The 21154-nt window shown below is 33.8% G+C and overlaps 1 protein-coding gene across 6 annotated transcripts in view; it reads left to right on the top strand.

The window, feature by feature from the left end:
- Positions 1-21154, top strand: part of MARK1 (microtubule affinity regulating kinase 1) — an 81447-nt gene that overhangs the window by 49920 nt on the left and 10373 nt on the right. For 3 of the 6 annotated variants that reach the window (XM_039341625.1, XM_039341630.1, XM_039341626.1), the window contains exons 2-14: positions 88-291; positions 1105-1158; positions 2933-2981; positions 4588-4653; positions 5880-5950; positions 7659-7715; positions 9832-10068; positions 10158-10277; positions 11315-11414; positions 12108-12220; positions 17351-17525; positions 19718-19911; positions 20721-20821. In XM_039341625.1, the coding sequence (XP_039197559.1) occupies positions 88-291; positions 1105-1158; positions 2933-2981; positions 4588-4653; positions 5880-5950; positions 7659-7715; positions 9832-10068; positions 10158-10277; positions 11315-11414; positions 12108-12220; positions 17351-17525; positions 19718-19911; positions 20721-20821 (1541 nt within the window). The remainder of the gene's footprint in view (positions 1-87; positions 292-1104; positions 1159-2932; positions 2982-4587; positions 4654-5879; positions 5951-7658; positions 7716-9831; positions 10069-10157; positions 10278-11314; positions 11415-12107; positions 12221-17350; positions 17526-19717; positions 19912-20720; positions 20822-21154) is intronic. The other 3 variants (XM_039341628.1, XM_039341629.1, XM_039341631.1) reach the window with 1 other exon arrangement.

Consider the following 21154-nt stretch of genomic DNA (forward strand, 5'->3'; position numbering starts at 1 on the left):
TTTTCTTTTCCCTTACTTTCCCTATTTTAGAATACATAAATCCTATACATTTTAAAATAGTGATTCTTGTTGTTTTTAATCTTGTAGCACACTTCTGCTGATGGATATTCTGAATCTCATATCCAACCCACAAAATCAAGTAGTCGACAGAATATACCACGTTGTAGAAACTCAATCACATCTGTAAATGAAGAGCATCCACACATTGGGAACTATCGCTTATTAAAAACAATAGGAAAAGGAAATTTTGCTAAAGTAAAGCTGGCTAGACATGTTCTTACAGGTAGAGAGGTAAGTTTCTTTAGGCTAGGCTTGATAACTATTATTTTAGTTGCAAAATATGTGTCCAATATTTTCATTGTTGAAAATAAAATCCAGCATATAAAGGTGTTCTTTTTTCTTTTTAGCTATCTGCAGTATATATACTTGAACTTTGTTCCTGAGGTGTGGCAGCTTTGTTAGTACCATAAGACATATAATGCCAGCAGCTCTGTGGGCAGATTTTGGTCTATCACTATATTTTTGTAAAACAGTGTATGAAAATTTTTAAAGTACAGTGTGGGTGGAAGAGAAAGAATTCCCCTCTTGGCTTACATATCCCTCTTTTTCCTGATGAAATTTCTAAGTTTTAAATTAGAAATAAGCTCACCCAGGAGAAAACAAAGTTGAAAATATTCAAGACAAAAATTTGTCCATATAATGCAATCACTTTTGCAGCCTTCTGACAAGCAAAGTTAACGGGGAAGTCACATTCACTTAAGTTAGTGTTATAACTTAATAGTTGCAGTGATTCATTTAACAACTGCAAGAAAGATCATAAAATGGGGCAAAACTCATTTAACAAATGCCTTGCTTAACGACATTAATTTTGGGCTCAGTTGTGGTTGTAAGTCAAGGTTTACCTGTATGTGTGTTCTATAAATGTGCTTTCTCTGTTATCTCTCTCTAGTAGTATTGTGGCTCATTGAAAGAATATACAATTTGATAATTAAGAATTATATCTGAATGGCGTCAGTTTCTGCCTAAAATAAACAATTCTTATATATTCTAAAAAGTTTGTTTGTTTAGTTTAAAGAAGTTATTTTTTTGTCTTTCCATCCTTAGGTTGCTGTCAAAATTATAGACAAAACCCAGTTAAATCCTACCAGTCTACAAAAGGTAATGTTTCTGTCATAATACATTATCATTTTTGATTCAAGAGTCCAACCTCTTATCTTCCTTCCTTCTTTGTTTTCTTTTCTTTTCTTTCCTCATACAAGATAACTGAAAAACACTGAGAATAATAGTATGCTTGAGTTGCTTGTAAATTAGGTTGAGAATGACAGCTACAATTCATCCTGATTTAATATGGGAATAGATGGTAATAACTAGTTGACTTACTGTAGGAGAAAAAGAGGCAGTGCCGGGAGGAGAGTCAAAAGAGGACTTAGCTTAGAATTATTGCATGTTCACAAATTCTCCAAGTCCAGTTCCCCTGGAGTTCCATGAACACTTATCTAACCCCAGTTTATTACTGACTTTTATTTGATTAGATTCTTGTGTATAGGCTTGAGCAATAAATCCTCCAACCTAGAATTTAAGTGTGATCTTAATTTGCTGTTCTTGATACTTACCTTCTAATACTGAACTATTTTGGAGAATTCTCTCTGCTTCTGTTGATCTAGGGTCAAGGCATGACTTCAGCTTTGTGAGGTGGGTTGGATTGAGACAGAGTGACTGGCCCAAAGTTACCCAGCTGACTTTCATGGCTAAGGTGGGACTGGAACTCACAGTCTCATGTTTTCTAGCCTGGTATCTTAATCACTAGACCAAACTGGCTCTCTAATTTTTAAAAAGACATTATTCCAAGAGAGTTTTTAATGGTCTGCTTGCTAAGGTACATTTGACAAGAAATGTAAGTGAAAGTTGATGCTTTGTTGATGTAGACTGTGAATAATGTCAGTCTCAAAATGTTGATCTGGTGTACAATTTCTCTTATAATGAAAATAGTTACTTTAAAAATGCAGTTATTGTCATAAATATTGTCTTGTCATTCTAGTATTTAGCTAGGCCACTATTAGGTTGGAAGTGTGCTATCAAATCTGAACATAATCATGACAGGTATTTTTCAAAATGTGGTTTGAAATAGCTTCTGAGTAGTGAACTACTATATAGTGTACTGCAGCCATTTGGATACATTTGTTTGACGATTTTTATGGGCATGTCTGCCATGTCTGGTGATCGTATGAAGATCAATCATACAGTAAAATGTACATGTTAATTTAAATGGTTTTTTATTAGTCATCTCACAAATCCCCTTGTTTTATCTAAATTAACCTTTTATTAAATTCCTTGAACTGGTAAGATAATATTAATGGACTTTTTAAAAAAAAATAAAATAAACGTTTCAACTATTTATTGTCACCAAACTGTTTCCATGTTAATTTATATTTGCACACTATTAATCTTGCTTTGTTGATTTGAGGTACTGCTGCTATATTGTTGATTTGAAATGCTTCTGCAAGAAATGATAATGTAAAAAAAAACATTTCTTCATTTCTTTCTCTTGATTTTCTTATTGTGTTTTTCATATGAATGGTGTAACCAATCTGAAAAACTGATAAGATCAGTTCCCTGTTAAACCTCAGATAGTAGCTGAATGTGGCAGGAAATGTTAGAAAGTCATGTACATTTGTATTAATTAGAACTCAGAACTGAAAGGATATTGACAGTAAAGCTGGGTCCATTGAAATCAGTGTGAAAAGTTAGAGATCATTAAAGGTAAATCCAGTTGATTACACTGAGAATAATATAGCTGATTTATATAAGAATAACTTCCTATTGCAGTAGTATACTAAGTTTTAAACCAAACTCAAATTCTTTTTGATTTAATTTTAGTTACATTTTATTAAAGTTATATAAACATTATTCAACTACATGGTTTTTTTAACAGCTGTTTCGAGAAGTACGAATAATGAAAATACTGAATCATCCGAATATAGGTAGGAATTTTATATTTTTCTTCTACATTCAATTTATTTTTTATAAATTATATTTGAACTTTGGAAAATCTTTGAAAAAATAATTAGTACTTAATTTTGTGAACAAGATTATTGTACACAATTTTTAGATTTTTAATAAATATTGCTTTTAGCTTCTAAAGAATTCATGCTTTCCTAAGTAAAGCAAGCATAATAATTCTTCTGGAAATAACTACTTAATTGTAAGACTATAGTAGTTAGGATGCAGATAGTTTAATTTCTGCATAGGCAGTGAATTTTCTAATTGGTTTTCCAGCTTTGCCATGGCAGAACAGTCTAAAAATCCAGTTTTGGAATTCCCTTAAATAATCAACCATTTATGTCATTACATAGTAAAGGCTAAATTATTTCTTTGAAAGAAGCCCTATTTTTTAGAAACAAGCACTTTTTGTTATATATATGATTCCAATGCTTGCTTCTCTGTCCCAGCTTTTTGCCTTCAAAAATGTCTTCTTGCTAATGTAATTGGCAAGGTCTTAATATCTAGCATGCCAATTTAGAAACATGTAAGTGTAAAAGCTTGGCCCTAGTCTATGTTCTGCCACTTTTGGTCTTGAAAGTTTCTCTCTGCTGAGCACTGAAAAGAAACTGATTACAGAATTGTAATTCAAATTCTCATTGTGAAAACATCTATAATCAGGATTGTAATTCTGGGCTGATTAGCATAGTAGTTAAAATAATATAATAAGCTGTGTATCAGGAATTCCTGATTCAAATTTTGCTGCTGTGAATTCACTAGCAACTTTAGGAAGCCTTTTTCTCAGATTCAGTGTTCCTCATCCAGCCATAAACACACAGCAAAGATAATACATTCCTATAACTTACTTTCTGGGATTGCTACAAGGATTACAGTGAAATAATGCATGCAATGTGCTTTGAATCTTTATATGCACTATATAAAACTATTATTTATTATTAATTTATGAAAATGTGATAGTGACATTATCAAAATGGACTTTAAAATTTTGTTTTAGTGAAAATTAATACCACTTCATAATGAAAGTGTGTAACTTTCCCTTTCTGGTTTAGTTTTTCCCAACTTTAAAGACCTACTATGTGATGACAATTCTTCTGGCTTGTAAGAGACAGAACAATATTGTTCGAGAGACAAGTTATTGTTTCTGAATTGACCAGAGGGCTTGTTTCATACAAGGTACCCACATTGTTGCATAGAGGATACGGACCTCCAGCTCCTGCTTTCATCAGAATAAGCAGGATGCTAAAGTCTTGTCAGCTTAAACTCTTCCATCATCATAGTCATTTTGGTGATATATTCCAGGGCATTGTCCTTTTGGTTTTTAACAGTTCTGCTGCCTCATTTGGGAACTTGTCTTCTTCAAGTGAATCAAAACAGGCACCATTCTAATCCAACCTAGTTCTAGCAGAATAGTAAATGGTTTTGATTACAAGAGCCACATCTGTAGAACTAAACTATGATTTCAGCATGCATTTCTTCATAGGTGATGTAAATAAGATACATCAATTTAGAAATGAAGTATTTAATTTTGTTTTCAAATATTCTTGGTTGCATATGGTTAGGCAATTTATTGCCATTTTTATATTGCAGTTAAACTATTTGAAGTTATTGAAACAGAGAAAACATTATATTTAATAATGGAATATGCTAGTGGAGGTAAGTTAAGGTTCTACTTCTAATGTGTGGAATATGTAATGCAGATGTTAATGGGGATGGAGAATTGTGAACTTTTTTTGAGCTTACTTACTGGAAGTTGTTATTTTTTTGGCTATTGATTGAAGTTGTTTTATGCTTTGTGTCTCTTAAAAACAAGTTGAGCTACAACCTAGTTTTCTATAGATAATATAATGAATCCCATTTCAGGCTTTAACTGAGGCCTCCTCTGATATAGAGTCTTCACAAAAAACGTTATTTCTACAGATATTTAGTTTATGAGGGGGAAGAATACTCTCCTTACCTTCTCCCTTCAGTATGATATCAAATATGATTTTTAACATATCTGAATATTTCTTTGTTGGAGAAAGTATTGCCATCTATTTACAATTGGATGTATCGTGCTTGTTGCTTATTTGTTTACAGGTAGTCCTTGACTTATAACCACAATTGAGACTGGAATTTTGATTGTAAGTCAGGATGATGGTAAATTGAGGGACCCATGTAACCGGACTCAATTTACAACCATTTTTATAGTGGGACCTGCAACCAGTCATTATATGTGAGCCGGTTGCCAAGCACCCAAAATAAAAGCATGTGACCATGAGTGTGTGTGTGAATGTGACATTTTACAACAGCAGGAAGTGCTTTAGGAGTTGTAAATTATCCTTTCTGAGACTATCATAACTCCACAATGATTATTAAATGACCAGTTGTAAGTCAAGGACTACCTATATTTATTTGATTTACATAGTCTGCCTTTCTATCCTAGTGAGCATTCAAATCTACCAAGCATTTCTTTTTTTCTTTTTGCTTCGTTACTTAGAAAGTATTAAGCCATGCAAACTGACCATTATATATGTAGACGGGTAGGCAAAGCTAATTAAATTACCAACAAAGGAATTTCATGCACATATTTGAAGGTTGAGACTTTTTTCATTGAAGCATTCTTCTAAAAAAATGATACAATTAGTAGTACTAAAGATCAATTTGTTGATCATTACCATTTGTTCATTAAAAATATAGCTTTCTTTCCAACAAAATATACTCTGAATACAAATTTTATTTTATTATAGGAAGCAGACACATGGTTTTCTCTATGAATCAATATAAAATGAAAAAGTATTATGTTTTAAGGACAGTTTAACTATGTCTAAAACTTAATAAGTACAGAAGACATTTTTCAGTCATTAGTATTATACGGTGTGATAATGTTAAATTTATTTTAGGGGAAGTATTTGACTACTTGGTTGCACATGGAAGAATGAAAGAGAAAGAGGCCCGTGCAAAATTTAGACAGGTATGAAATAAATAAAAAATACATATTTTCAAATAAAAATAAGTTTGGTTCTTAGTTTCCAAATGGAATTTCAGATAGTAAAATTAATTTTAATTTTTTTTTACAAAAAAGAACGTTTGGATCAGCTTATCTTTAGAGTAAATATTAATATGTTGCAGGTTTGAAAAACATCTATTAACAAGAAATTAATTTATCTCTTTAAAATTTTTGCCATTTTTTGTTATGTTGTGAATCTTGAAAATCTTTGAAAATGAATAGATATTATAATTTAATAAATTATATTTATAAAAGAAGTAGAAACAAAAAGGGATAAAGCCATGTTTGTTAGCATGCTTACATACTATGGTATCAACTCCTTTTTCTACCCTCCTGTCCTCATCCAACGTCTGAACCCTATTCCTAGCCTTCTTGAGTGGCAGATCCACTGTTAATGTATTGTTGCCATTGACTCTTTCTCAGTCTTGTACCCACTACTAAACTGCTCCTTCCAACCTCAGTCTTCAGAGTGTGTGACTTTTCCATATGGATAAATGATTCATCCTAAAAAATGCAATAAAATCAAATGTTTTATAAAAGGAAGGCCCTGAATATCAATATAGTACACATGGTAGCAGACAGCCATTTGGCTCAGGAAAAATCAAATCAGGAATGGCTTCTAGGAGTCAATGAATCTTTGGCAGCTTCCTGCAGTTGGCCTTTCTTAATCAACATTTTAACATAGTTCATAGTGACTTGGTAATTGTATGTGTGGCTAGCATATAATGTGGATGACATTAAGTGCCAGACAATATATGTGGATGTGGATGTAGATGCATTTATGTGGATAACAGTAAAAATACTAACACTTGAATGGGAGGAGTGTATTTTTGACCTTGAGATTTCCTTAGGGAAATCTCTTGCATCTTTACATCTCTTTGGACTGACCTGAGGTTGGTTGAAATACTTGCTTAAAGTATTATACAAATTATGCTTGTCTAGTTTTCAGTGTATCATGTAGCCTCCTTTAGGAAAGCCACAGTTGTACAAAAAAAAAAAAAAAAACATTCTCTTCCTTCAGTGGCAACTCATTGCATTCCTGTGCTTGATCTAGAGCAAAGAAGAGGTTTCAGCCCCTCTGTCTGTTGTTTAACTGTATTAAAGTATGAGCATAATGATTGAAATATTAAAATTATAGTTTTAATCTAGAAAATACATTAATTGACAGGATTTGAATTTCAAAAGCTAATAAGGCACAATAATTCTAGTTAAAGTATCGCATTCCAAAACATCGGAACTAGCAAGAATTGAATCTGAATCATTATGATATAAAAAGCCACTGACTAAAACCTCTTCTCTGCCTAGAATTCGTTAACCATGATGGGTATCTGGATGAGGAATCATTGTACTGACCTGAAGCTTCTGTGTTGCCCAAGCCAGCTCTAAGGTTAATGTTAATTGTGATTTGATAAAGCAGTCCAATATTAGAAAGCCACAATTGCAAAAGTTGATAACTGAATGTAGCCATTAAATGATTAATAAGCCATTTTTATTTTTCCTACCAGCCTCCTCTCACAGTTGACATTATGTTATAATATGTATAGACATATTGTAAGCATTATATAAAGTTAATATTGCAGATTAATTTGCATGCCTTACAACTATACAGATACAATTACTGTTAGGATTGTCCTTATGTGTTATTTTACTAATAAAGACAATGATATTTCAGATTGTGTCTGCTGTGCAGTACTGTCATCAAAAGTGCATTGTTCATCGTGATCTCAAGGTATGTTAATGTTTCTCTTTAAGCATTGAAACTTTGATAGAACAAAAAAAATAAATTTGTGAACAAGATTTTAGAGCTAGATTTATGAACTAGATTTAGATTTTAGAGTTAGATTTGGATTTTCCAAATGGTCTTCATCTTCATCTCACATCTTTGAGAAAGTAATATTTATTATATAAATGTATGTATGTTATATGTAACAGATTTAATGCTGATTTTAAAGAAAAGTTTGTTTTTCTGTATTTAATCTGTGTTATATAATGTCCCTTTCTTGCTTATAGTAGGAGTGTGTTTCATGTGCTTTTTAATTATGGGCACAAACCTGTGTCTAGTTTCTCCATGTGCACTTTTGTTATATTAATTTGTATGCCTCCCAAGTCCGTCTTTCACTGTCACTGAAATAGCTCCTTTTAGTTAAAGGTCTTTTTCATGTCTTTTATTTCTTTAGGTCATTATTTAATATGTGTGTGGAAACACAATCATATACAGCAGAAAACCAACTGTTTAGGCAGTCCTCCATGATCTGACTAAGCCACTACTGTATATTAGTTTAGTTTCTATTTCTCGTATATCTCTTTTTACATGCCTTGACTTGAGCAATGACTTGTGGATGTTTCCTATCAGCAGTATAACAAGCAGAGCTCTGTCCTAGCATATTACAGTTTAGGTGCAACAAAAACTCAGGCTCCGACCTATTTAGAGCCTTAAGTCAACTGAAAAGTACAGGTAAAGAGGCAGATGGTAGAGTTGATGGGAAATAAAATTAATCTGACACTCAGCAGTACCATTCTGCACTATTTTGAAAGGCAAATCTGTGTATTACACATTGCAAGACGAATTTAGATGCAAGGTTATATGTCCAGGTTCCTCTTTGTCTGATATAATATTCTTCCTTTAGAGTTTATTCATTTCTCAGTGTAACATTTTATAATATCTGGTAGCTCAGTCTTCTGTCTCCTTTTGTGTGTGTGTCTTCTTCAAGTAATTCTAAAAAGTTGTTCTGAAATTCATCTCTCCCTTAAACTGAAAAGAATCTTAAGCCTTTGCACATATCAGCTACGAGCTTCCTTTTACCCCTGATCTACAGATAGTCCTTGACTTACCACCACAGTTGAGCCCAAAATTTCTGTTGCTAAGCAGACATTTGTTAAGTGAGTTTTGCCCCATATTGCGACCTTTCTTGCCACAGTTGTTAAGTGAATCACTGCAGTTGTTAAGTTAGTAACACATTTGTTAAGTGAATCTGGTTTTCCTGTTGACTTTGTAAGAAGGTCATCTTTGGATGATCTTATGACCCCAGAACACTGCAACTGTCATAAATATGAATCAGTTGCCAAGATTTGAAGTTTGATCACATGACCATGGGAATGCTGCAGTGCTGTAATGATTGTGAAAAACGGTCATAAGTCACTTTCTCCAGTGCCATTGTAACTTTGAACGGTCACTAAAGCAAAAAAGCAATCTAATAAGTATCGTGCACTAATTGAATAATTGAAATAATTAACTTAGAAAACATCACATTAGAAGAGTGCATACTTTTAATAGTAAAAGACGCAAACATTTGAAACTAATAGTTCTTACATGGTATAAATCTTTAAAAGAAAATTCAGACGTGTTTTTGTTATGTGTGTACATGTGTCCTTCAATCAGTAGAAATAAGGAGAACAAAAATACTGATCTTTATTGTTTCTAAATACTGCACAATTTCATTTTGGTTTATGTTTTCATTCAATTATATGCTGACTCTAAACTGCTTAGAGAGTTCTGTAAAGCACTGTGAAGCTGTATATAAGTTTAAGTGCTTTTGCTATTTGTCTAGAATGCACAATAATAATTTTGAAAAAGGAAAGGCTATTGAGTGTTATACTTTTCACAAATCTCACTGATGTCAGTTTGATTTAAGGTTGCAATCAAGTTGGCAGCTTAGAGATATCAGAAAAGAGGAAAAACAGCACATAATTGAATGTATTATTTGAAGGATGGACATTTGATATTCTAAATGTTTTATATTCTCATAGAACACACAGTTCTTTAGATTAAATAGTTCTTCTATTATTCATGGTATAAAAAAACATTTTAAACGTGGCTAAGTATTTGATTTTCCCCTCCTTTATAGGCAGAAAACCTTCTTCTTGATGGAGACATGAACATTAAAATTGCAGATTTTGGTTTTAGCAATGAATTTACTGTAGGCAACAAACTGGACACTTTTTGTGGAAGCCCTCCATATGCTGCCCCAGAACTCTTTCAGGGAAAGAAATATGATGGCCCAGAAGTGGATGTTTGGAGTCTGGGAGTAATTCTTTACACTCTTGTCAGTGGATCATTGCCTTTTGATGGTCAGAATCTAAAGGTAAAAATAATATCTGAAAAAACTAAAATTTAGTTTTTGAAATTTTTGCCTTAGTATTTGATTTATTTTCTTTGCTTGGCTTTCAAAAGGAATTGCGAGAACGTGTATTGCGTGGAAAGTACCGCATACCATTCTATATGTCCACAGACTGTGAAAATCTACTGAAAAAACTACTTGTGTTGAATCCAATTAAGAGAGGGAACTTAGAAGTAAGTTCTCCAAATATTTTCTTGTTTATTAACCCAATTCAGTGGAATAAGTTAAACCCCGGGGGAGGGGGAACTATTGCTATAATTTTCCTTGAGACCCTAATCTAAATGGATTAGCCTTTTGTGCCAAAGCCATGCTTGGTCTTTAAGTAATATTAGGGAGGTTGTACTCCAAAACATGGATGGAATGAGCATAGTAATTAAATTGGATTTAATTAGCTTAAACATAATTACAGATTGCATTAATTAAATACTTCTAATATAACTATTCTTCATGTAGTTAATAATTTCTTCTTTGACTCACAATAAAAATTGCAGTGAATGGCAACTTTTGAAGAAGTTCTGACTTTTGAATGTATATGGCTGCAATTTAGAAAGGTCTGTTTTAAAACAAAGTACTGTATGTCATCAGACTTAAAAGGTTTGGGATAAATATATACATCATGGAGAACAGTTGTCTATGATAGAATTGTTTAAGTTGTGAAATAGATTTATCAAGATAGGTCCACTGAGTTCTAATGATCTTGTAACTATGAGTATGATTGCAGTATGTTAGCAAATTTATTAGACAAAAAGATTTTTTTTTAATTTATAGTAAACTCAATTTTTTTTTCAAAAATGTTACTTTTATTAAGGAAAATAATGTCTAGTAGTCATTGGTTACCCTTGTATTAGAGACAGCATGGCTCTCATATTAGTTACTAGAATACAGGCATAAGAGAGGATTATTGATCCCAAGATTTTTTTGGATGGAAAGTATGCCTCCATAACTGAGGTTCACCTTTTGTTCAGAAATTTGTCTGTATGTATTATATGGCTGACATAACTTTTGGATCTAAGGAGTGGTTTTGTCTTTTCAACCATTGTAAAAAATAGTGCCTTTATGATTTTAAATGGGCATAGAATTAATTATTTTATGGCTACTTTTAAACTATATATTTAATAACACGAATCTGGTTTCATTTAATGAAGTTCCAATACCTTCCCCTCTAAATAATTCAGTGTAATTCCATTTTTCAATTTTGTTTATTTTCAAGCAAATTATGAAGGACCGGTGGATGAATGTCGGTCATGAAGAAGAAGAATTAAAGCCATACACTGAACCTGAACCAGATTTTAATGACACTAAACAAATAGGTAACAGTTTTAATCTACCTGTTTGTTGCTTTTTACGTTCTCCAAGAATTACTTACAGTATTTCTGTGCTATCTGATTATAAATCTGATATGATTGGAGCTAATTCATATGTCTTGCTCGAGTCTCCAGAACACCTTTTTTACTCCAAATTATTCATCCTCTACTCACTTTTCATAGAAAACATGATTTGCATTTCCTTTCTTACTGCAGTGATAAAGACATATTTGAAATATGATCTTGAATGGTAATTTGGGGACAAATACTTCTGTGTTCAGCTATACTTTGTGCCAAAAAAGAAGTATAAATTTCGGCTAGGATCCATGATACAGAGGACACTAAACAATCATCAATATGTCTTCTTTCATTTTCTTTTCTATCTTTTATAGTTCTTAATTCTATGAAGATTTAGGTTTGGCAATATATTTCATAGAATATGGGAGAAATTATGAATTAGCTGACTGGTTAGATATTTTTAAAGAGTTGTGATCTGTGGAGTTCTGAAACATGTTGCTGGACAACTCAATGAAAAGTACAAATATTTCAAATAAATAAAATACAAAATTATATATAATTAGTTCTGTCCCCAGAATTATTACTGGTATGGATGAAAACAGTACATTAGGAAATGCCCTTATGTTAGCCTAAATATTTCAGATAGTCTTATCAAAAATAAATTCTGTTTTTTTCCCCTAGATATAATGGTCACCATGGGTTTTGCAAGAGATGAAATTCATGACTCCTTAGTAAATCAAAAATATGATGAAGTAATGGCTACATATTTGCTTCTAGGGAGAAAACCACCTGAGGTAATTTACCGTTGTTTATTTTTATTTTTACCTTTATTTTAAACTTTTGCATTTCTAATTTGAGGACATAGAATACAATATCTAGGTTTGTGCAAATTTTTGAAAAGGTTACTTTGTAAAATGTTTTAATAGGAATAAAGTACCACCTCTTGAAATATTAAGGGAACTATCTTAGAACAGCTTAAAAGGCTGTTTTTGGCCCTGTGGATGTGTGGGTATGTGCATACATAGACAAATATTCTGCTTCATTTTCAGGAAAATAAAGGATTTGTGCATAGAAATGTGCAGACAGCCAGGGATAACCTTGGAAGTAGCTGCACAAGCCTTTCAAATGATGTGGAAGTGCTTTGTATTACCCTAATCTCCCCATAGCATTTACTAACAAGGAAAACAACTCTTTGAAACTCACAGGGTGAGAATTTACCGTAAATGCCGGCCTACAAGGCGACCCGGTGTATAAGACGACCCCCGTCTTTATAGCCGGGCCGCATTCCTAGAACGTCGTCTTATACGTCGGAAACTACCAGTATTTCCAGCGTATAAGACGACTCGGCGTATAAGACGACCCCCGTCTTTGGCGCCGATTTCAGCGCTCGCGGAAGTCGCCTTATACGCCGGCATTTACGGTATACATTAGCCATTTTAAAAAACTTTTGCTTAATCTATGCACGCAGTTGAATGAGATGGGGATTTGCTTCTTCAAATCCAACTTTAATTTCTATAGAGTGTCACAGGGAATATCATGATTAGTATAATTCTGATCTCTGTGGGTATACTTAACAATATTTGAATATCTTTTCCAAAGCTTTTGTGGGTATTTTACTAAGTGCTAGTCTGTGATGTATTTCTTGACGCCTTGTTCCTGTATTATTGATGGCTAATCCTAAGAAGGAGAATAACAGAATAACAAAGTTGGAAGGGACCTTGGAGGTCTCCTTGTCCAACCCCCTGCTCAAACAGGAAGCCCTATATCATTTCAGACAAATGGCTGTCCAATCTCGTCTTAAAAACCTCCAGTGTTGGAGCATTCACAACTTCTGGAGGCAAGTCGTTCCACTGATTAATTGTTCTGTCACGAAATTTCTCCTTAGTTCTAGGTTGCTTCTCTCCTTGATTAATGTCCATCCAAAGAAGATATTCAGCATTTCAATATCTTAATTGCCAATTCTGAAGCTGGTTGTTCCAGCTGTTATTACTTTCCTCTTTAAATTTGCAGTTTGCAGAGCCATTGCATTTTCAACTGTCAGGGTAGTGTCATCAGCATAGAGCAGGTTATCGATGTTTCTCCCTTCAGTTTTTCACCTTCATCCAGTCCAGCTTTCCTTAATATATGCAGCCTTGTCATACTCCTTTGCCAACCTGGAGCCAATCTGTTTCGCTTAATTCTGTCCATACTGTGGCTTTTCATGAGAACAATGAGAATTTCTGGGATTGTAGCTTGAACATCTGCGATTTCTTTTTTCCATGTAGAGCTCTAATTTGCATTGGATGATCTTAAGCACAATTTTCCTAGCTTTTTCTAGCAAAAAGCTAGAATTGATGAAGATTCTCAGTCATCCAGGTAGAGTTGTCTGGAAGTTGAGTCATGGCAATTGTATTTATGACGGTTGCAGTGTCCCAGGGTCATGTGATCACTCTTTGTAACTTTCTGACAAGCAAAGTCAATGGGGAAGCCAAATTCAGTTAACAGCTGTGTTACTAATTTAACAGTTGCAGTGATTCACTTAACTGTGGCAAGAAAGGTCATAAAATGGAACAAAACTCACTTGTCTTGTTAGCAATGGAAATTTTGAGTTCAGTTGTAGTTGTAAGTAGAGAACTATCTGTATATATAAACCGATGACAGACATGTCTTTATGACTCCAACTCTTTTTTAAATTTTAAGTTTAGATTCACCTTGAATGAAAGTTATTATTTGATCATAAGTCCACCAGTCTGGGCTCACCATTATTTCTTTTCTGAAAAAAGCTTCCTGAGATGTTACTCAAGAGATGCCTTCATAGAAAATCTTGATTTATATTTATCTCAAAACCTTAGGATATAAATTTCTTTGATTTCTATGCCCAGAAACTTCTTATCCTCTCTGACATCTCTATTCAAATCTTCCAGTACTAATATAAACAACAATTTTAATGATAATATTTGCATGCTGTGATAAATATATTACTTTGACCCCTTAGATAAATTTCTCTCCAAAATCCATGTCTAATTGACCTCTTCCAAGCAGTTGGACACTATTCTCCAAATTTCTTGGCATAGATTGTTTACAACCATTACTGTTTGTTCTGTTGCTTGCCATTATTTTGGTGATACTCAATTGGTTCCTGTAGGCTTCCAACTCAGTAATGACCAGAGTGCTGATCTAATTTCATTTTCTAGTACGAGAAGTTCTTGTAAGTAGGAAATATCTTTTAAGGTATGTTGGATGTTGACATCTTTACTGTACAATGTTTCAAACATACCTTTCATCTTTCTTTGAGTTTGAATCAGTTACTAACTCTCCATTGACATCCTTGAGTAATTAAGTCAAGGCTGAAATAATTTTGAGGTCATCATTATTGTGTACATAACATTGAAAATACCACCCAGTGGCATAGCAATTTTTCATAATCTAGAGAAGTGATGGCAAATCTATGGCATATGTGCCAAAGGTGACAAACCATGATGTTTCGGGTATCACCCCAGCATTCACCAATACTAGACAACCCTTTATTCTTAAAAGCAGCCCTGTTCTTGCATGATTTTTGGTTACATTACGCAAGAATGGGGTGCATCCTCCTACAGCCTCTGGAAGTCTTGCAAAAGAGCCAAGCTATCACATGGCCTCGGTAGCCTGTAAAAAGTAGTGCAAGAAAGAAGTGTGTTTTTGTGCAATTTTTGGAGGCTACAGAGATCGTGCAATCATGGGGTGTGCTTTCATGTGGCCTTCAGAACCTCTGGAAGGCTTTCAGTCTTCAAGCAGTTTCAGAGAATGCTTTTCTGCAGCCTCTGAAAACTGTGTGAAAAGACACCCATCCTTGTGCAATTTTCAGAGGCTCCGGAGGCAGTGCGAGAGCACAGCCTCAGGGATGCAGCAGGGGCCTGTCAACAGAAACAGAACATTGCCTGAAAATAAGCAGTGCATGGCATATCCTGGGGATCATTCACATGATTGGGCTGCATTAAAAAAAAATGAAAATGTACAGAATTATTTTTTTTTTGTTTGGGCAGAGGTGGTGGTAATGATATGTCAGCAGAGTCAAATTAGGCAATGTCTGAATTTTTGATGTGTCAACCCCAAAATGGTTTCCATCATTGATCTAAAATCTTTCTGGTGTGTTGAACTGCAATTCACACAATTATGGGAATAATCCTCCACTTCTTTTGGAGGCTACCATATTGTGTTTAACCTGCTTAATATCTTAGCATTTCATGTGTTTTATCTGCCTAAGATAAACACTAAGAGTGTTGCAAGGATTTCATTTATACCCAAATAATAGATTTGTACTCTGTTTGGAAGTTTTCTCCTATAGTGCAAAATTATTAAAAATAAAGGTGTTGGTGCTATTTGATTTCTTAAGGTGTTTTTTAGCACCACCATCCCTTATGTGAATTGAGAAATAAAAGCAAGAAATGCTTTTCTTTGTCACAAACCAGCTATCATAGGAAACAAACTGGCAGAGGCTGGCAGTCTATAAACTGGATCAATGGATGCAAGCTTGTGCTTCATAAGTCAGGGACCTGTTTATTAAAGAATGATCATTCACTACAAGCAAACATCTGTCTTTCTGTGATTGATCTTTGTTTCTTTTTTTCTATATTTTTTGGGAAAGCCATCCTAGTTGGACTATAATTAGGAATGGAAAAGCTTTAAAGAATTTTCTTATTCTTTCTGTAACTGATGTTTATTTATATATTTACAGTCTTTGTAAACTACCTCAGTTGTGAGACTCTGAATATAAAGCAAGGCAAAAAACAAGAAAATAATAAAAACAGTAACATTAAACAACCTATATATTGCATATATTAAGGTGACCACCCACAAATAATCAGAGACATTGTAGCACTAAAAAGTTTTAATTGTTTTTTGAAAAACAATTTATACATTTCTTTTTTATTGTATTTCGGAAAAGGTATAAAGACAAAAAATAAATAAAAGGGGGAAGGGAAAATGCAAAATTAAGGGTGCAGTTGATAAGAGAGAGTAACTTACAATTTTCTTCAGTATTGATACAAACAGAAAACACAGTGACCTTTTGAACTAAATTAAATCATAATGTACAATACTTCTAGAATCAATAAACACATCTAGTCATCAAATCTGAAAGCTAAAATTTCACTCCTTTTCATTTCATTTATAAAGTCCAAGAATTGTTTCCAGATAGCAATGAAGATAAAGTTTTTTCTCTAATGGAAACAATCAATTTTGCCATCTCTACCAACTCCATTAGTTTCACCACCCATTCTTCCATTGTGGCTATCCATGGGCCTTTCCATCGCTGTGCATAAAGAATTGCTGCTGTTTTCACATAGAAAAACGAAATTGCATGTTTTGTTTTTAATCTGTTTATCCATCAAACCTAAAAAAAAAAAAGCTTCTGGCTTCATTTTTACATTCAGTGTAATAATTCTCTGAATTAAAGGACATATCTGATTCCAATAACTCTTAGCTTTCTACATTTCCACAAAAGATGATAAAAGTACCTTCAGATTTTTTACATTTCCAACATAAATTTATCAGGTGTTAAGTGCCAACAATGCATCATCTTACAGGAATTCTTTTTCAGATTATAATTCACTGTAATCAGCAATTTACACATTCAAATTATTCCTTCCATAACAGAATTTTGAGGACAATTTAATCTTTTCTACAGATAAATAAAAGCCTTTTCTCCCTTTGCTTTCCTTTGCAATAGCAGGCTCTTCTCACTGTATTTTATATGTATTTTTAAAAGAAATCTTGTTATGAAAAAAAAACTGCAATCTCCAGCCACAGTTAAGGTCATTTGGTAATAAATGTTGTTTTAATGTGACTTTAGAAGTACTCCTTGATTGTGCTACTTAATTTAACTAAACTTAATAAAGAAATAGTGTATGTTTTGAGAAGAGAGAGATGATTTTGGTTTCCAGATATGTTTTTTATCCTTACAGTGTGAGGGGAGCGAGTCTCTATCCAGTAGTACCCTGAGTCAAAGATCTCGACCCGGAAGTGACCTCAACAACAGCTCTATGCAATCTCCTGCTCACCTGAAGGTCCAACGGAGTATATCAGCCAATCAGAAACAACGTCGGTTCAGTGAACATGGTGGGGATGGCATTCAATCAAGTAAAGTAGCAGAATATAATTTTAAGTTGTGTTCTCTTTCCTGGGGGCTTGGTAACAACACCTTCCTGAACATTGCTTAACACATCATGGTGCTTTTATCATGTGAGCTGTCTGTATAAATATAATTTGGGTTACTAGAGAGATGTAGCATTTCTTTTTCTATCTGTAGCTATTTTAACTTTGAAGAAAGCAAATTGGTCCGTATTTATCATTATTTCTCCTGGCATATACTTCTTGTTTGAGCTTTTTCCACAGATTTTCAATGATACTAAACTTTTACCTTTTTTTCTGTAAGTGCTTTGTGATTGGAATTAAATTTTGTACTTTGGTTGCTGAAATACCCACCTTTTTTCAACCTTGATTTCTTTAATGATATGGACTAAGTTTTTACTTGCCCAGTCTTCAGACCTGAATATTATTGAAATTTTTTAAGGAGAACTCAAATGTGCAGTACCTGCAAAGAGACCTAGACTGTCATTGAGCTAGAAGAGTTGTACAATAAAAAAAAACATTCCAAAAGTAGCCATTTTTCTGATTATAGGAAACATCTGAAAACAATTATTTCTGCCAAAGAAAAGGTATCCAAATATATTTATTTGCCATATTCACTGTTGTTTTATTTTGAATCTGTAAGGGTTACTTTCTTACAGAAAAAGTAAGTACTTATTCAGATTTGCAGAAAGATTTCATGTTTAACTTCTGTATTTCAGGAGATTGTTAAAACATAAAATTTAACAAGTGGTACCAAACTTTGAGTGTGCAAATATTTTTTTTCTGAAACACACTTGCAGTGGGAACTGCAGAAAAGAAAGAAAACAGAATGAATATGGGTTAAGGGGTACGGTGGCGCTTATACATTTGTGAACCTGTTCGAATTTTCTGAAACTAGATAAAGAGAACTCAATTAAACAAATTAGTGAAATCTATTAAACGTGTTTATTTATTTATTGAGGAAAATTATTCAAAGCTATGTATTTGATCTGACTGCTCATATCTGATAGAATGTGTAATATCCAGATATGCTTGAAGTGGTGGCGAACCTGTGGGACAGGTGCCAGAGGTGGCACTCAAGAGCCCTCTCTGTGGGCACGTGTGCCGTTGCCCCAGTCCTAGACCTTCAGCTGGGTTTTATAAAACCTTTTTGCTTTAGGCCTCCACCGCCGTGTGTTTAAAAAAAAAAAAAGATTCAATTAATCAGTCAATTTCAACTTCTCGCAGGGAAAAAAAAGATCTTGCAAGGTTGGAATTGATTGAACTTTTTAGTCCCACCCAGTCTGCCGTTACCACCGCAGCCATGCCCATCCAATGGGCCACACCCAGCCAATTGGCCACACCTAGCCAATGGGCCACACCCACCCGGCACCCGATGATGCATAAGTGGGTTTTAGGTTGCAGTTTGGGCACTTGGTCTCTAAAAGGTTCGCTATCACTGTACTAGAGGACGCTAGGTTGGAAATTATTTCCCTTATCAGCTATGTTCATATTACAGAAAATATACATGAACCAAGCAATCAGTAAGCTTAATCTTTTAAAACATTGGGCCGGAATATGTTTGAATCAGCTGCCCTTAGTTTACCTCATTTTCATTTTTGTAATTATGCAATATACTTTTGGATCTGTATTGTTCCATTGAATTTTGAAATTAAAATTGAACTTTAAATATAACAAAGTTTTACATTTGTATATTAACTTAGAGAAAATGATAAGGAGAGGTAAATTCTTAAAAGTACAGTATCTTAGATTTTAAAACATCTTTGGAGTGAGTTTCTCTATGTTTGGAATACTAGCAGAACTTTCAAAAATTTACTTAATACACAAGTGTATCAAAAGTGATAACCAAAGAACTGCTGTTACTTGTAATTATTATTTTGGCATTTCCATAAAAATGGTTAGATGTAATTTAAAAAATCCTTTACTGTAAGTCTATAAATGGAGTGACAGCCATTAATATTTTGGGAAGTTTATGTATAAAGGCTAGAGCTTCCCTTGGGGGGGGGGAGGTGCTTCTACAAAATTATTCAAGTCAGTAAAAAATAAATTAAAACTTGCTTTCAAGTAAAATCTGGGTGAAATAGAATAGCTCTTATCTTATTTATATTAGTTTGCCTTATTTGTATTTCAGCAAATATAAATAATTATCAAACTGACTGAAGGTGATACATTATCTCATTGATGTTTTCTCGGTTTCATAGTTGGCCCATCCATCCCTCCTACTGTCTCATATTCGAAAAGAGCTCAGGCAAACAGTGTGGAGAGTGAATATAAAGAAGAATGGGATAAAGAAATGTCACGGAAATTGAGCAGCACAACAGTTGGGTCCAAAAGTGAGGTGACAGCAAGTCCATTGGTAGGCCCCGAAAGGAAAAAATCAACAATTGTTCCAAGTGTAAGTGAAATATTTTATTCACTTGTTCTGTCAGTTCTCTGTAGCACATAATCAGTCTTTATCTTTATCGTTTGGTTTAATGTTTTATGTAAACGGTTTGATAATAGCATATAAAATTAAGCAAGACTTTGAAAACCTAAGTAGTAACAATATCTAAATAGCAAAAATAATTGCGACATTTGGATTATTAAAGGATTTGCAGGTGAGCTTATATTTTGGCATCTCTCAACTAATCCTTGAAAAAAAGACCCTTCCATAGAGAAAAAGTTCTGTGGTTACCAGTTGGAACCTAATCTCTCATTGTCCTTTTGTTCAAGTTCTCACCTTCCCATACTTCCTATTTAGCTTCCAGACAACTCTTTTTGAATCTGAGAATTTCCCTCTCCTCCCCAGCATAACTACCCTGGCCACCAGATCAACTGATCAACTGTTTGCTGTAGTTTACGCCATCATTTGTGCTGATGTTGCATTCTACTGTAAATGCAAACTATAGTAGAGGCTAATTAAAAGTGTGAACAGTCATTGAGGCCTATTATTAGGAGATAATTGCAGTAGCTATTGCCAGAGACTATAAGGAATTTGTATTTCTCTTCAGGACTCTGTTCATCATTACTACCATTTTGCATTTGAAATCTTAATAATGAGAGCTTGTTCTCTTCATATAATACCAAAGCCTTTGACTTCTTAAAGAGAAATAAGAAGACATTTCTCTTGTCTATGAGCATGATAATACCATAAACTTAGGCTTTTTCATCCTGCCATTATTTAACTTGTATTTATGTGTAAATCTATGTCCACCTCTCCTCTAGAACAATATGTTTTCTGGAACTAGCATGACACGGAGGAACACCTATGTCTGTGAACGTTCTACAGATCAATATTCTGCCATTCAGAATGGGAAAGACAACAGGTACCAAACCCCATCTCCCCAGAATCAAAGACCTCCTAATTACTCACATTCAACATAATGCAGGATGTTTGGAAACCAATCATTTAAGCAGGTTCTGTAGGGAAATGGAAACTAAGGGAAGCCCAATTAGCCACCAACAGCATTCTTCTTGATGTTACTTTCATTATTCCTGAGCAGAACTAATTTTGGAGCCCATTTGGTCTGTAAACCTCTATGTACAACTGCTGCTGCATGAGCATTATAAATACATAAATCATACATCAATGATTAACGCTGTAACTGTGGGCTATAATTGCTGTTGGTTCCTTTGTTGTCCTTATTGAAAGCTGTCAA

Source organism: Crotalus tigris, unplaced genomic scaffold (assembly GCF_016545835.1).
Source record: "Crotalus tigris isolate CLP2741 ecotype Arizona unplaced genomic scaffold, ASM1654583v1 scf7180000017771.5222438, whole genome shotgun sequence".
Lineage (NCBI taxonomy): Eukaryota > Metazoa > Chordata > Lepidosauria > Squamata > Viperidae > Crotalus > Crotalus tigris.